The sequence below is a fragment of the Canis lupus genome, chromosome 18, assembly GCF_011100685.1.
Source record: "Canis lupus familiaris isolate Mischka breed German Shepherd chromosome 18, alternate assembly UU_Cfam_GSD_1.0, whole genome shotgun sequence".
NCBI classification, from domain to species: Eukaryota; Metazoa; Chordata; class Mammalia; order Carnivora; family Canidae; genus Canis; species Canis lupus.
In genome coordinates, this window is record NC_049239.1 from 11,446,322 (window position 1) to 11,464,185 (window position 17,864).

A 17,864-nucleotide genomic window follows, 5' to 3' on the forward strand; every position below is an offset into this window, starting at 1 on the left:
CATTTCCTTCCCCTGCCTTTCTCCCTGTGCATAAGGTGAGCTTCCCCAAAGATACCTTGGGTACACACAGCCCTCCTGTCCTCAGGAAATGTTTGCTAATTAAATGGTTGTTTAAACAGCTAAGTCATGAAAACACTAAAAGCATTTATTTAGAATGTACAGCACTGATTCCAGTGGCAGATCTATTGTCTGTTTAACTGAGATTGATATTTTGACTATTAGAGAGGGACTCACATTACCTCGTGGGTAGGGGATTTTGTTATAGATGGATACTTGAAATATCCTGATGGTTTGGGCTCAACTCATTTATTTCACTCCTAAGGTGAGTGAGACACAATGGTTTTTTTTTTTAATTTATTTTTATTGGTGTTCAATTTACTAACATACAGAATAACCCCCAGTGCCCATCACCCATTCACTCCCACCCCCCGCCCTCCTCCCCTACTACCACCCCTAGTTCGTTTCCCGAGTTAGCAGTCTTTACGTTCTGTCTCCCTTTCTGATATTTCCCACACATTTCTTCTCCCTTCCCTTATATTCCCTTTCACTATTATTTATATTCCCCAAATGAATGAGCTCATACACTGTTGGTGGGAATGTGAACTGGTGCAGCCACTCTGGAAAACTGTGTGGAGGTTCCTCAAACAGTTAAAAATATACCTGCCCTACGACCCAGCAATTGCACTGTTGGGGATTTACCCCAAAGATACAAATGCAATGAAACGCCGGGACACCTGACACAATGGTTTTGAGTAATGGAAGCAACGTTACATTTTGAAGTTAATGCTGAGTAAAGTCTAAGAACATATAAAAACCATTGTTTTCATAGTTGTATCATCCATTGCCAACTGATCACACATGTTAGTACTATGTAAAATGTCATGTCTGTAACCTCAGAGTCACCTTCTAAAAATCACAAATCTAAAAATTTCTGGGTACACTTGGAAATCCATGCTGATTGTTTGTATTGGGGCTCTTTATTTTCCAGGCCCAGAGTGGGTTCAGGGACACAGTCTTGGGTAGAGGAAAGGTCGCAAGTTGAAGAGGTCACTCCTAAACATTGGGATCAGGAGATCTTTTACTATGTCACTTCCATATGCTTATTTTCTCATAGAAAACCTATTTTCTTATAGGTTTTCTTATAGGTTTTCTTATAGGTTCTTTTCTCATAGAAAACCTTATTTTCTCATAGAAAACCTGTATGGCTTGGAATTTTATTTTTAAATGTATTTTTAAAAAGAATTCACATGTTATTTAATATTTAAAAACTTTTTTTTTAATATTTAAAAACTTACATATTATTGAGCACTTAGATACAACGTGTGAAATCTGATGTTTAGAAATGTGTCTAACGTTGGAAGACAATCATCAATTATATGGTTTCACTGATACATGGAATATAAGAAATAGTGAAAGGGATTATAAGGGAAAGGAGGGAAACTGAGTGGGTAAAAGTTAGAGTGGGAAACAAACCATGAGAGACTCCTAACTCTGGGAAACAAACAAAGGGTTGGGGAAGGGGAGGTGAATGAGGAGATGGGGTAACTGAATGATGGGCACTAAGGCAGGCACTTGATGGGATGAGCATTGAGTGTTATACTATATGTTGGCAAATTGAATTTAAATTTTAAAAATGGGGTTACTAATCTAACAAATGAGAAATATTTTTAAGAAAAAGTGTGTATTCAACAGAAAGTGTTACAAACATGTAAATTGAGGATGAAAGAAATAATATTTTATCTACAGTCCTTTCATCAAATTATATAAATGCCTTTTCCATTTTGGGTTTTCTTTATGTCTCTTTCGTCTAGATACAGAGGCAGGAATGAAATTATCTCAAGCAGAATAGCACACAAAAAAATTCTATTCAACAAAGATGCTTGTCATTTCTATTTCCTGAAAATGTGCTCTGCTACCATTCAGGGAAGGTTGTTAGAAAATCAGCCTCAAATATTCATCTGGAGACCAAGAAGAAGGCAGACTTTCAGGTAGGATCCTGAGAGTCCCCTGCTTTGGGGGCAGAGATTTCTCCACCAGGCAAAGAACAAGCAAGGATGCTGAGGGACACAATGACTGGATTCTGGGAAATCTTCTACTTCCTGCTCAGTATTGGTGTTCCACTTTTCTCCCCATTGCTCTGTGTCCCAGGCACCTAACCCCTGTGGATTACAGTAATGGGAATCTCTGCTCTGGTTTCCAATGGAAAGTTGGCCAGTGGAAATTGAAGTTCAAAGAACAATCACCATGTCACCTACAGAAGCATTTCTTCTTGGGCTCTAGATTTCCAAGCCCTTGTTCGTTTCCCAGAGTTAGGTGTCTCTCATGTATTGTCACCCTCACTGAGATTTTCACTCAGTACAGGGTTCTGGGAAAAAAGAAACAAATTCCTCCAGTGGGTAGAGTGTTATAAAATGGAATGGCATCTCTCACCTGCACCTCTTGGTGCCTGAGCATAAACCTCTGGGTATGGGGACAGATGGCACTATAGGTTGGCCCTGAAGATGCAGGCCCCTTTCAGGGAAAAAACCCTAAGCTCATGCTGCTCCTAATTCCCAGTCTCTTGCTGATGCTTCCATTGGCTGCTCCCAAATAGAAACCAGAGAATAAGGAAAACCATCTGTGCACTCCATGAGGTTCCACCTCCTAATGCCCAGGGGAAGGTAAGAGAGGTAGACTGTCCATCTGGAGGAGCAAAAGAATGAAATTAAGCAGACAGTCAAATAAGTGGGTTGCATTTGCCCCCAAAGTAGTAAAGCAAATTGAAGAGTTGGGAGATTTTGTCTAGTTCCTTTCATTTCACTTTCCACAAAGCCACCAAGGTCCCATCTCTAACAGAACAGGATGTGCCCTTTTCCTTCAGTAACAAAACAGGAAACTGGACACGTGTTGAGAGATTATCATTAACTTCGCGCTTTTCTAGTTGATACACTTAGTAGAAAAAAACCACATAGATTATTTCTAATGCTTTTGTTTTTCAGTTAAATCAGCGATTCTGAGTATTTGTTTAATAATGAAGTAAGTCATCATCACCTAAGTAGAATAGAATAATGAGATCTCTGAGTAGATAAATGATGATAGTGCTTTGTGAACCAGTATTATGATGAATCCAATTCTGTGTTCTTGATGTTCTTTAATACAATACACAAGGGTACAGTAGTAAAACAATTCTAACTCTTATTAAAACAAAGTAGAGAAATGAATGCCACTTTCATAATATCAACTAAAACCCAGCCTGTCACATTTGTAGAATTGATCTATCTTTTCTCTCCTTCCCACATGGAGACAGTTGCTGTTCATGGTGAGCTGCTCATGGGGACTTTTATCTTCATCTTTATCCTTTTTCTCTAAGTTTCTTCTAGGAAGATCTTTATCCACATGCCCTGAGACGTTCCTTGAATCACATGTCATTCCTCTATATCTCACTGTCCTGACCTATCAAATGAAAACTACAAGCCTCCATATCATGTGATTGAAAGGTGAAGATTGAAAAGGTGAAGAACATTTAGGGAAAAAAATCTATCAATATAAAGTACTCATTAAATATTAACTCATTTTTTGGAGGGGGGATCGGAGAGGGAGAGGGAGAGAGAATATCTCATGCAAGATCCACACCCAGCAGAAGCCTGATGTGGGGCTCAATCTTTGTGATGATAATAACCTGAGCAGAAATCAAGAGACAGATGCTAACTGGCTGAGGTATCCAGATACCCCAAATATTTGCTCTTCTGAAACTTAATATTTATAGAATATGCAGTATTTTAAACTATTATACTGAGAAAGTATGTTTATAAAGCAAGTTCTGACAAGTAGAGACCATTCTCATTTCCACAGAAATCAAGACTAAACCACAAAACCACTTCTTCACTACAGGACAATACAAGGAACAAGGCACTGTCCCCCACAATGGAGACAGAACAGATAGTGAACATTAAGTGACATAAATCCTTACAATGTGCTCAAGCACAAGTGTAGGACCTGATTTTAGAGAATAAGTAAAATGTCAATAAATTATCCATTGACTTTTCAACATAAGACAGTGAAAAGTCTATTTCTAACCATAGAATCTGCAGTAGGCTTCTGTGGGAATACAATCTCTCCTTGCAACTTTCCTATATGAGCTACTCACCTTAAGGATAAATTCCCCAATGAACATCAACATATTCATTCACTCTGTCCCCTAGTGAAGTCCCCATGGTCTAGTGTTCAACTTTGAGATCTCCTCAGGGGAAAGAGGGATTTACAGGACAGACATACAAGAGATGGAATTCCATGGGATCCTTCAGCCCTTCTCCCACCTCAGTTGGGCTCATGTTCTTTGATGGTCATTTTAACCTACACTGTTCATGACCTTGACTGTTTCTCAGTGGGGGGACCCTTGTTTTCTTGAGCCTGATCAGAACCTTCCTAGTCCCTTATATTTTTTTATGGAAGAAAATTGGAGGCCAAAATCTGAATGGAATACATCAATGGGGAAGACCAACTCTTTCCAAAAGGAATGCGTGGATTCTGCTTCTGAATGCATCTTTGCTACATTACTATTTTGGTTCTCAAAATATCTTTGCTAAATGCATTTTCTCATGTCATGTATGGAAGAGCAGTTTACTTTGTACTATCGTGTCTTCAGATAACAGTCCTCAGGAGACAGAAGTGATATCAGCTTTTCAATATGAGACTTAGAAAAGTAAGTAAAAAGTTTAATGTTAGAATAATGGAAAGAGGTAAACAATTTATGCTGCATTCAAAAGATAGAATACTATAAAACCATTAAAAATGGCCTTTTAAGATCGGGTAATAAAAGTGAAAATGTTTGCCTCAGAAACAAAAAAATTATATAAAGTTCATGCCATACATTATATCTCAAATACATAAATGTCTCTCTTGGTGAGAGAAAGAAACTGAAATGAAATATTTAAGTTTTAAGATAGCATATTGCCGGACATGATGGGTTTTCTTCCTTATTCACTTATTGATTTTATACATTTATTTTTTTTTATTTTTTTTAATTTTATTTATTTATGATAGTCACAGAGAGAGAGAGAGGCAGAGACACAGGCAGAGGGAGAAGCAGGCTCCATGCACCGGGAGCCCGACGTGGGACTCGATTCCGGGTCTCCAGGATCGCGCCCTGGGCCAAAGGCAGGCGCCAAACCCCTGCGCCACCCAGGGATCCCTGATTTTATACATTTAAAATAAAAGTAAGAACAATAATTTTTACAAAGAAAATATTATTTCAGAAGGTCATTTTTCTTCTTTTTCAATAATAATAAAAATGTAACTTGAAAACTTTAGAAAGATATAATATTGTTATGCACAAAATCTAATTTATTATCTTTTATCAGGTGCATAAACTTTTCCCTCCTTTTTCTAATAATAAATTTATTTTTTATTGGTGTTCAATTTTCCAACATACAGAATAACACCCAGTGCTCATCCCGTCAAGTGCCCCCCTCAGTGGTACAATGGAATATTACTCAGCCACTAGAAATGACAAATACCCACCATTTGCTTCAGTGCGGATGGAACTGGAGAGTATTATGCTGAGTGAAATAAGTCAATCGGAGAAGGACACACATTATATGGTCTCATTCATTTGGGGAATATAAATAATAGTGAAAGGGATTGGAAGGAAAGGGAGTAGAAATGGGTAGGTGCATAAACTTTATGTTCATTCTCAGACTGATAATGTAACTTTCTCAATTTTGAAAAATATTTCTTTCAGCAATTATAGATATAGAAATTGAGTCAAGGAGACATTAAATGCTTCACCCCATATCCAAAGGGGTATGAATCATAGGAGGTGCTGAATTTCATAGGGCATTAATAATAATATTCATGAAAAGTTGGTAAGGCCCTGATAAATTTTCAATATATGAAGTTAACTAAGTGGGTTAAATAGTAAAGGAGGATGTTTAATTATATGTAGTCATGAAAAATACTATTCTCATATGTTATTTAAAGACCTGGAATATTGCTCACAAGAATGATTTGACCAAAAGAGGAGAATATATGTCAGATATGTAAATCTCACTTAAAGACATATATTTACATATAAAATGCCAAGAATCCCAATTCTAGTTACAAATACATAGAGAAAATTCAAAATCAAAGTAAAAGATAGTTGTCTTGCGTTGTAATTTTTATACCTCATTTAGCTCAGATTTTCTTTAGGATCTACTGGTACTTATATGTGTTCTCATATGTATTGACTCTGTGTTTTTGCATGAGTCACTTCTCTGGGCTACATTCCTTATTTGTGAAATGAAGATTAAACATAACAGGTATCACATGAGACTGCAGAGAGGAGTAAATAAAATTGTACAATAAAACATTTAGAACTTTGCCTGACAAATAACAAGTCCAAATTTCTCATTAGTTGTCTAGTAATTATAAAGTGAATCATTACATAATACACATAACATTGCTTTGAAAGTGATCCTGCTGGTGACATCATGCTCATGAGACAGTTGCAAGACCAGGATGAATAGAAGTTCATTTCCAGAGACTGCTCTGACCCATGTATCCCCAGCAGTTGTGGTCTAGTTCCTTTTTGGAGGGACCTGGATGATAAATCAAATTTGATTTCTCTGAGTCCTAATCTGCCTGGTGACATCTCAATCTACTTTAAAAAAACACAAAAAACGCCAGTCCTTATGTACATGGCGTATTCAATAGTGTCAATGAGATATTTCAGGGTCTGATTGTTGTTCTATTGTGCTGTGTGACAGAAGAGTAAGGTCAGGTTTCCCATCTGAGTCCTGAATAACAGCAAATCAGAGACAGTTAGACATACAGGCTGAATCCAGCAGAACTGTCCGCATGTTACTGAGCAGTGTTTCTGTAGTATGGGATTCCTGCATGGGAATGTCTGAGTCCGTATGAAAAACATAATCTGCCTCATACAAGACAGACACATTTACCAGGAGTTTCTTTCCAGATTAAGAATCCTTTTACCCTATGTGCCCAGCAGTCATGGGGCACACAACTGCTCACATCTGTGACAGATAATAAAGAACCCTAGGGAATTGTCTAAGCCACCACTTCTTCTAAGAACCCCGAACCAGTCCCACCCTCCTGCTGTCCTGACAAGTCTTAACAGGCACCTCTCTTCTTACCTTATTGCTGGGGAGTCTGCCAGGCAAACTGGATGCCACTTCTGGAAGCAGTCATCTTCTCAACCCTTCGGTCTTGTGAGTTGTCCCCCAGGCACTTCAGTCTACAGAAGAGACTCAAGAAATTTTTTCTTATTGCCTCTTTCCATATCATTTGTTCTTGGGAATTTCTCATCATTGCTTGCAGTTGCCCTTGGGCAGATAAAGATGGAATAACCTGAAATATCATTTTCTAGAGCAAGAGATGAGCATGCCCACGTATCATGCAAGGTTTTCTCTGAGGACATTAACAAAGGAGCTGTTCACTGGGACCGACAGCAGATCAGGGATAGAATATCTAACATTTGTCTCAACAAAGCTTCCTTATGGTCCCTTAAGTGGGAAGAACAACAAGCTTCCACTTCAACCTTGACAATAAATGTGTTAAGGAAACAAGATGAGGCCATATGTTACTGTGCCTACTGGATTGGGACCCACAGTATTAGAGTCGCCAATAAAAGCTGCTCAAAAACCACCTTCAGATGTGGCACACCCACATTCCACTCAATATGGGCAACCACAGAGACTGCACAGCTGGGTGTGCAGCCTGAGGTTCTCCCTCTGCAGTATTTCCTGGGCTTTACAGGAAGACATTGAAGATCTTGTCACACAGTGAGTTCCATGGGATATCAGCAATTATGGTACAAATTAAAGTAGTTTGAATTGATTTCCCACTAAATTAGGCCATCTGGGACCTCTGAAAACATAGAGTGAACAGTTCAAAGAAAATCCATTTGTCTGTTAATGCACTGAGGAAAGAGATTTCTAGTACCTGAATAGTTCAAAATGAAGACAAGAAAGGGAATATGCAGTTTACATGAATATTTCTTATTATTACTCTGTAATTTTATTCATGACCTTTGCAGTTTTTCAGAGGTAGGATGATCAGTCAAACATAAAAATTCCATGCATTGCCATCTTGTTGCCATACTGAAGGAATGTACAGATTATTTTATCCCTAAGTAAATTGTAGCTAATTGGGATAATGGAGAAACCAAGATAGAAATCCTGTAGGTCAAAGCAGTACCTGCCTCCATTTGCAGAGTCAAAATAGAACAAAAGAACACTACTTCACCGGAACAAGACCCTTAGCATATCAGGTGGCTGCAACTTAGTAGATATGCTGCTAAGACCTTGTTCTTCAGGGTTCTGCAAAGAAAACTAAAAAACCTGAATGAGGTTCAGTTGGTTAAAAGAAGGATCATATATGCTCCCTTTATCTGTAAAGAAAAGATGATAAAGGTCTTTCATGAAGTAATAAAATTAAAAATCATGATTGAGAATAAAATTCTGTAATTAGTACCTGGATAGTCACCAATTTTCAACAAATAGTGAGACACACAAGTAATGTGTGAAATTATAAAATTTCTCCCCTCACCTCCTTAGAGTCAACTCTCAAATGTTGAGGTAAGTTCTTTATTTCAGAAAAACTCCATACTTTTGGTAACTCGATATCTGACCACATAATCACCATGCATACAGTTTAACTCTGGTTCCTGAGATCATGACAACACCCTCATTCTGTTTCTCATTCTAAGAATCACATGGTGCTATCAAGTGCAGTGGTTCTATGAAAGCAGAATGAATTCTTGCCACAGGCAAGTCAGAACCTTCTCATTGGGCAAATGAAGTTTCATGTGTCCCACACCCTGTCCATCCTGATTCTTATGTGGGGTGGGTCCCAACAGGAGCAAACCTTAGGGCCTGGATCTCAACAGGGCCTCACCTGTCCCCTAATACATCTACAGACACAAAGATAGGAAGATCCCTGAATGAAATACGGAATCAGAGAACAATGAATCCTCTAAGAAAGAAGTGAATGAAAAGAAGGATTTAAACTTCTCACAGTATTTTACACAGATTATTTTATTTAATCCTTAAAAAGCAATGCAGAATGGATTGAATTGGCCACATGGAGAGATGGAGCCACCCTGACTTTTCAACACATGACAGCCATGAAACACTACAGTGATGAGCAGTATGGAAAGGGTTACATTATCTGTGTGGCTTAGAAGTGAAAGGATACTATGTAGCCATTAAAACCTCTTTTGGAAGAATTATATATAAAATTCATAAATTTAGTGACAGCCAGAGAAAATTTCTTCAGATTTGGGCCTTGGTGGGCACTTCTTTTTTTTTTTTTTTTTTTTTTTTTTTTTTTTTTTTTTTTTTTTTAAGTTCTAGAGAGATTAAGTTACTTATTTATTTATTTTTTTTTTTTTTTTTTAAGATTTTTTTTTTTATTGGTGTTCAATTTACTAACATACAGAATAACACCCAGTGCCCGACACCCATTCACTCCCACCCCCCGCCCTCCTCCCCTTCTACCACCCCTAGTTTGTTTCCCAGAGTTAGCAGTCTTTATGTTCTGTCTCCCTTTCTGATATTTCCCACACATTTCTTCTCCCTTCCCTTATTTTCCCTTTCACTATTATTTATATTCCCCAAATGAATGAGAACATATAATGTTTGTCCTTCTCCGACTGACTTACTTCACTCAGCATAATACCCTCCAGTTCCATCCACGTTGAAGCAAATGGTGGGTATTTGTCATTTCTAATAGCTGAGTAATATTCCATTGTATACATAAACCACATCTTCTTTATCCATTCATCTTTCGTTGGACACCGAGGCTCCTTCCACAGTTTGGCTATTGTGGCCATTGCTGCTAGAAACATCGGGGTGCAGGTGTCCCGGCGTTTCATTGCATTTGTATCTTTGGGGTAAATCCCCAACAGTGCAATTGCTGGGTCGTAGGGCAGGTATATTTTTAACTGTTTGAGGAACCTCCACACGGTTTTCCAGAGTGGCTGCACCAGTTCACATTCCCACCAACAGTGTAAGAGGGTTCCCTTTTCTCCACATCCTCTCCAACATTTGTTGTTTCCTGCCTTGTTAATTTTTCCCATTCTCACTGGTGTGAGGTGGTATCTCATTGTGGTTTTGATTTGTATTTCCCTGATGGCAAGTGATGCAGAGCATTTTCTCATGTGCATGTTGGCCATGTCTATGTCTTCTTCTGTGAGATTTCTGTTCATGTCTTTTGCCCATTTCATGATTGGATTGTTTGTTTCTTTGGTGTTGAGTTTAATAAGTTCTTTATAGATCTTGGAAACTAGCCCTTTATCTGATATGTCATTTGCAAATATCTTCTCCCATTCTGTAGGTTGTCTTTGAGTTTTGTTGACTGTATCCTTTGCTGTGCAAAAGCTTCTTATCTTGATGAAGTCCCAATAGTTCATTTCTGCTTTTGTTTCTTTTGCCTTCGTGGATGTATCTTGCAAGAAGTTACTATGGCCGAGTTCAAAAAGGGTGTTGCCTGTGTTCTTCTCTAGGATTTTGATGGAATCTTGTCTCACATTTAGATCTTTCATCCATTTTGAGTTTATCTTTGTGTATGGTGAAAGAGAGTGGTCTAGTTTCATTCTTCTGCATGTGGATGTCCAATTTTCCCAGCACCATCTATTGAAGAGACTGTCTTTCTTCCAATGGATAGTCTTTCCTCCTTTATCGAATATTAGTTGCCCATAAAGTTCAGGGTCCACTTCTGGATTCTCCATTCTGTTCCACTGATCTATGTGTCTGTTTTTGTGCCAGTACCACACTGTCTTGATGACCACAGCTTTGTAGTACAACCTGAAATCTGGCATTGTGATGCCCCCAGATATGGTTTTCTTTTTTAAAATTCCCCTGGCTATTCGGGGTCTTTTCTGATTCCACACAAATCTTAAAATAATTTGTTCTAACTCTCTGAAGAAAGTCCATGGTATTTTGATAGGGATTGCATTAAACGTGTATATTGCCCTGGGTAACATTGACATTTTCACAATATTAATTCTGCCAATCCATGAGCATGGAATATTTTTCCATCTCTTTGTGTCTTCCTCAATTTCTTTCAGAAGTGTTCTATAGTTTTGAGGGTATAGATCCTTTACATCTTTGGTGAGGTTTATTCCTAGGTATCTTATGCTTTTGGGTGCAATTGTAAATGGGATTGACTCCTTAATTTCTCTTTCTTCAGTCTCATTGTTAGTGTATAGAAATGCCACTGACTTCTGGGCATTGATTTTGTATCCTGCCACGCTACCGAATTGCTGTATGAGTTCTAGCAATCTTGGGGTGGAGACTTTTGGGTTTTCTATGTAGAGTATCATGTCATCGGCGAAGAGGGAGAGTTTGACTTCTTCTTTGCCAATTTGAATGCCTTTAATGTCTTTTTGTTGTCTGATTGCTGAGGCTAGGACTTCCAGTACTATGTTGAATAGCAGTGGTGAGAGTGGACATCCCTGTCTTGTTCCTGATCTTAGGGGAAAGGCTCCTAGTGCTTCCCCATTGAGAATGATATTTGCTGTGGGCTTTTCATAGATGGCTTTTAAGATGTCGAGGAATGTTCCCTCTATCCCTACACTCTGAAGAGTTTTGATCAGGAATGGATGCTGTATTTTGTCAAATGCTTTCTCTGCATCCAATGAGAGGATCATATGGTTCTTGGTTTTTCTCTTGCTGATATGATGAATCACATTGATTGTTTTACGGGTGTTGAACCAGCCTTGTGTCCCAGGGATAAATCCTACTTGGTCATGGTGAATAATTTTCTTAATGTACTGTTGGATCCTATTGGCCAGTATCTTGTTGAGAATTTTTGCATCCATGTTCATCAGGGATATTGGTCTGTAATTCTCCTTTTTGGCGGGGTCTTTGTCTGGCTTTGGAATTAAGGTGATGCTGGCTTCATAGAACGAATTTGGAAGTACTCCATCTCTTTCTATCTTTCTTGGTGGGCACTTCTAAGATGTGAATATTAAACTCTGATGGCCAGAACATGTCTCCCCAAGAGAGGGCTTGATCAAGATGTAGGTCCAACAGTGGAATCAGTATTTTTAGCACACCTGTATCCAAGAATTTTTGGTTTTACATTTATTAATGAGATTACTTATATAACAATGTAAACATAACATTATATATATATATGACACTCAAATTATAACATATTTGTATTTTCTCATCTAATATTATAACTACTTTGTAACTCCCTGAAAAAAAAGAAAAAGCTACAATCAACCTTAATGTTGAGAATAGTTACCATAGAACAGGGGGTCTGCAAATTCTGTCCATGCCAGGCAAGCCCCAGTTTTATAAATAAAGTTTTATTGAAACACAGCCTTGACCATATACTTACAAATTGCTTGTAGCTGGTTTGCATTTCAAAGAAGTGCTAAGTAGTTGTATCAGACACACACAAAGCCCAAAATGTTGACCATTTGGCCCTCTAAAGAACATGTTTGACAATTAATGCCTTAGCATGATATACTGTGACTGATAGTTATTTTCATTTTATGTTTACCTATTTCTCAGTGTGTTGTCAATGGTCCTTTATTACATATCAATCCTCTCCATACTAACTGTCTTACTCTGAATAAATTACTTAACATTCTTTGATTCATTTTCCTCATTTGAAAAATGAAAAATACAATTTTATTTACCTTAAAGGACTGTTGAGAGGAGGAACTTAAATAATACATATAAAATTCTTACAAGGGCTTGGAGTCTCCTGCTCACTATATTGAGGCTTCGTATTGCTTATATGGGTTATTATGTCATATTTGAACATAATATGACAAAATGTGAAACAAAACTCAGAACTTATTCTTTTCTTTGTTTATTTTAAATAATAGAAATACGTGAAAATGGAAAACTTATCCTTTCACACATTTTTAGTAGAATACCTGTTGACAATCCTGGAATGTAGCCATGCATATTATTTCCTAACTGTCTATGACTGGTTTTGTGCTACAATGGCTGATGTGAGGATTCACAACAGAGACATTAGGGCCCAAAGCCTAAATATTTATTATCTGACCCTACAGAAAAAAATTGGACAGCCTGTCCTATGCAAAATAGTTAGAGAATGAGTTTGCATTTATAGCTAAAATTCAAGATGTAATAAGAGAAATTATTGATAAAGTTTACTCTGTGAAAATGAAAACGAAATTTGCATGGCAAAAGCAGCATAAATTAAATGACACATGGCAAACCATGAGGAAATATTTACAACCTGCTTAGCACATAATGGTCAACTATGCCTAATATAAAAATACATTAAAAAAATGGATGTAGGGGATCCCTGGGTGGCTCAGTGGTTTGGCGCCTGCCTTCAGCCAAGGGCGTGATCCTGGAGTCCCAGGATCGAGTCCCATGTCGGGCTCCCTGCATGGAGCCTGCTTCTCCCTCTGCCTGTGTTTCTGCCTCTGTCTCCCTCTCTCTGTCTCTCATGAATAAATAAATAAAATCTTTAAAAAATAGAAGTAAAACATTTCAATTATCCTATAGGAAAATGGCAAAAAACATCAAATTCAATTCATGAAAAACATACAAATAGCTATTAAATTTATACAAGTTGATGAACTTCACTTATAATAACATAAATTTCTATTAAAACTGCTGAGGTACCATTCTCACTCCTAAGCCTGGCAAGAATATAAGTTTGATAATACTCTCTGTTGGCAATGCTGTGAAAGAAAACAGGCACTCCCACCAACAGTGTAAGAGGGTTCCCTTTTCTCCGCATCCTCTCCAACATTTGTTGTTTCCTGCCTTGTTAATTTTCCCCATTCTCACTGGTGTGAGGTGGTATCTCATTGTAGTTTTGATTTGTATTTCCCTGATGGCAAGTGATGCAGAGCATTTTCTCATATGCATGTTGGCCAACTGGTGCAGCCACTCTGGAAAACTGTGTGGAGGTTCCTCAAACAGTTAAAAATATACCTGCTCTATGACCCAGCAATTGCACTGTTGGGGATTTACCCCAAAGATACAGATGCAATGAAACGCCGGGACACCTGCACCCCGATGTTTCTAGCAGCAATGGCCACGATAGCCAAACTGTGGAAGGAGCCTCGGTGTCCAACAAAAGATGAATGGATAAAGAAGATGTGGTTTATGTATACAATGGAATATTACTCAGCTATTAGAAATGACAAACACCCACCATTTGCTTCAACGTGGATGGAACTGGAGGGTATTATGCTGAGTGAAGTAAGTCAATCGGAGAAGGACAAACATTATATGTTCTCATTCATTTGGGGAATATAAATAATAGTGAAAGGGAAAATAAGGGAAGGGAGAAGAAATGTGTGGGAAATATCAGAAAGGGAGACAGAACGTAAAGACTGCTAACTCTGAGAAACGAACTAGGGGTGGTAGAAGGGGAGGAGGGCGGGGGGTGGGAGTGAATGGGTGACGGGCACTGGGTGTTATTCTGTATGTTAGTAAATTGAACACCAATAAAAAAAAAGAAAAAAAAAAAAAAGAAAACAGGCACTCATATATTTCTGGTTAGTATGCAAAACACAACCATTTCATGGGGGTATTTGGAAATATCTAATGAGAGTTCATATGCATTTACTTATCAAGCTAGCAAAAACACTTTCAGAAATTTACTCTGAAGGCATAATTTCAACACTTTGAAAGTATATATGCACAAAGGTATTCATTGGGTAACAGCAAAATGTGAAATTACATAAATGTCCAGACATAGGAGATGGGTTTAATAAATGATGGCACTTGACACAATGGAGGACTATCCACTATAAAATAGATATGAGATACAAAATCAACTGTAAATTATATATCAACCAAACACAATTGGAAATTAAATTGTAAAAATAGTACTATTTACAATAGCAACAATAGCAATATCAAAAACAAATAGCATACTTCGTGAAAAATTTATCCAGTAATATGAAAAATTTGTATGCCGAAAACAATACAACTTTAATGACAGAAGCTGAAGAAGAACTAAATAAATGGAGAGGTATACCATGTTCATAGATGGAAGATTCCATATATTTAAGATGTCAAAAGTTCCTCAGAAGGGTAAGTAGATTCAATGTAATCCCAGGAAGACTTTTCATAGAAATCAGTAAACTGTTGCAAAATTCATAGGGTAAGGAACAGGACATACCACTGACAAACCAGTTTGAAAAGAGTATTAACACTTACTGTTAAGCTTTTATGATCACGACAGTGGAATATTGGTGAATTTATGGATGCATAGATAACAGGTAAAGAATTAAAAAGTAGGAAAACACAGAAGTGGCTAACTAATTTCTAACATGGTGCCAAAGAAATCCAGTGAACAGAGAATAGACTTTTCAACAAAAGGTATTGGAACTATTGTTCCTGTATGTGAAAAACAAAACAATACCAGAACAACACTATCGATACCAAACACCATATACATAAACTAATTAAGAACACTTTCTAAGTTATAAATATATAATTAAAAAAATAAAACTCCCAGATGAAAATACAAATCTATATCACCTTTGGTTAGACATAGAGTACTCGTATAGGACACCAAAAGCAAGATCTTAAATGAAATATTTGATAAAATGCACTTTCTCAAAATTAGCATTTCTGCTAAGACTAAAAAAGAAAAAGAAAAATGGAAAATGGAAAGAAGATGGAAGGAAAAGTCACAGGTTAGAAGAAAATATTTCCAAAAGGCAAAGTAGGGAAAAGACTGGTGTTTAGAGTATTGAGAGAAATATTATAACTCAATAATAGGAAAGAAAATTAACAAGGCAGGAAACCACAACTGTTGGAGAGGATGCAGATAAAAGGGAATCCTCTTACACTGTTGGTGGGAATGTGAACTGGTGCAGCCACTCTGGAAAACTGTGTGGAGGTTCCTCAAAGAGTTAAAAATAGACCTGCCCTACAACTCAGCAATTGCACTGTTGGGGATTTACCCCAAAGATACAGATGCAATGAAACGCCGGGACACCTGCACCCTGATGTTTCTAGCAGCAATGTCCACAATAGCCAAACTGTGGAAGGAGCCTCAGTGTCCATCGAAAGATGAATGGATAAAGAAGATGTGGTTTATGTATACAATGGAATATTACTCAGCTATTAGAAATGACAAATACCCACCATTTTCTTCAACGTGGATAGAACTGGAGGGTATTATGCTGAGTGAAATGAGTCAATCGGAGAAGGACAAACATATGGTCTCATTCATTTGGGGAATACAGATAATAGTGAAAGGGAATAGAAGGAAAGTGAGAAGAAATGGGTAGGAAATATCAGAAAGGGAGACAGAACATGGAAGACTCCTAACTCTGGGAAACGAACTAGGGGTGGTGGAAGGGGAGGAGGTCGGGGGGGGTGGGGTGAATGGGTGACGGGCATTGAGGGGGGCACTTGATGGGATGAGCACTGGGTGTTATTCTGTATGTTGGCAAATTGAACACCAATATAAAATAAATTTATTATTAAAAAAAGAAAAGAAACCTAATTAAAAATGGGAAAGACAAATAGTAGAATTTAGGCAGCAGTTACCTGAAATTTAATACCCTTCTGTTTTTTGTAGGATTTTAATATAAGGAAAATATAAAAACAAACAAACAAAAAAGGAAGAGGACCTGCATGTCCTCTTTTATAGAGGTGGAGAGATGGAGAGAGCTGGAAATGGCACTGCTGCCATTTTACAATAGTATCCCAAAGAGCAGGAATGAAACGTAACACTTTGAGTCCATCAGAGAACTCAAGTTGTAGGGTGTGTGATTGTACAAAAACTGGAGGCAGACAAGCACTTGTAGGGGAAAAACAGGAGGTGAGCATTTGCTCACCTTGCACAGACCTTGTCAAACACATTCATCTGGTCACAGATGAAAGTTGAATTTGTTAACTAAATAATAAGAGCTCAGTTGACTAGTGGGAGAGTGAGAACCCTTGGGACCATATCAATCATATTTCCTAGCACCTTTTAATCATCTTCTCCATGAGCCCCACAAAATTCTTGCGGTTAAAATAAGGAACAATCAAGAGGGAGCTTCCCCCTTGGTACTGCAGAAGAACAACACCTACCACTAAAATCCACCCAGACCTCATCTACCCCATTGCTACTGTAAGAAAAAGTGACTTCATTGCAAGGAAAGGTGCTGGTGGAATCTCACTGCAGCTGAGGGAAGGCAAAGGTGGGGACCACTGAGATTTTGCAAGGAACATCTCCCCTATGTCCAAAAGTAACAAGGTTTCCCTCTGCAGAAGGATGGGCATGAAAACCATGGCCTGGAGTAGGTGGGAGAGGGAGACAAGTATTGAACATATTCCACCTCTGAAAACGGGGCAGGAATACTTGTGAAGGCCACATCCTTAGGACATATTTTCATTATATCTGCTTAAAATAGAGACGTAATTAATATATCAGATAATGTCTCTTTCCCTGGCCTTTCACCATCACACCAGCAAACCCTGAATAAAATAATAGGGGATAATAGTTAAAGAGCTTCAAGAGGCAGACTTCCTCTGGGGAGCAGAAAAAAGAGAAGACTCAATGACAACTAAGGAGACAAAGACAAAGTAGAACTAGAGCATTAAATTTCAACCCTGATAACATTGCAACAACAAACTTCTAATCCAGTCTAACTCCTGACTACTTAATCCAAGCCCAAGTGACCCAAGGTCACTTTCTCTTCTATCCTTATCTCTTTTTTTTTAATTTATTTTTTATTGGTGTTCAATTTACTAACATACAGAATAACACCCAGTGCCCGTCACCCATTCACTCCCACCCCCCGCCCTCCTCCCCTTCTACCACCCCTAGTTCGTTTCCCAGAGTTAGCAGTTTACGTTCTGTCTCCCTTTCTGATATTTCCCACACATTTCTTCTCCCTTCCCTTATATTCCCTTTCACTATTATTTTTATTC

General features: G+C 38.0%; 1 long non-coding RNA gene and 1 gene segment (V, D, J or C); one reads left to right on the forward strand and one right to left on the reverse strand.

The window, feature by feature from the left end:
* The window catches only part of LOC102154161, a 75,869-nt gene extending 68,649 nt beyond the window's left edge, over window positions 1-7,220 (reverse strand). For 2 of the 4 annotated variants that reach the window (XR_005373133.1, XR_005373132.1), the window contains exon 1: window positions 7,113-7,220. This is a non-coding gene — a long non-coding RNA (uncharacterized LOC102154161). The remainder of the gene's footprint in view (window positions 1-7,112) is intronic. The other 2 variants (XR_005373131.1, XR_005373134.1) reach the window with 2 other exon arrangements.
* The window catches only part of LOC119864163, a 46,879-nt gene that overhangs the window by 2,443 nt on the left and 26,572 nt on the right, over window positions 1-17,864 (forward strand). Inside the window, 1 exon segment of the C gene segment in view lies at window positions 2,841-2,843. Within this exon segment, the coding sequence occupies window positions 2,841-2,843 (3 nt within the window).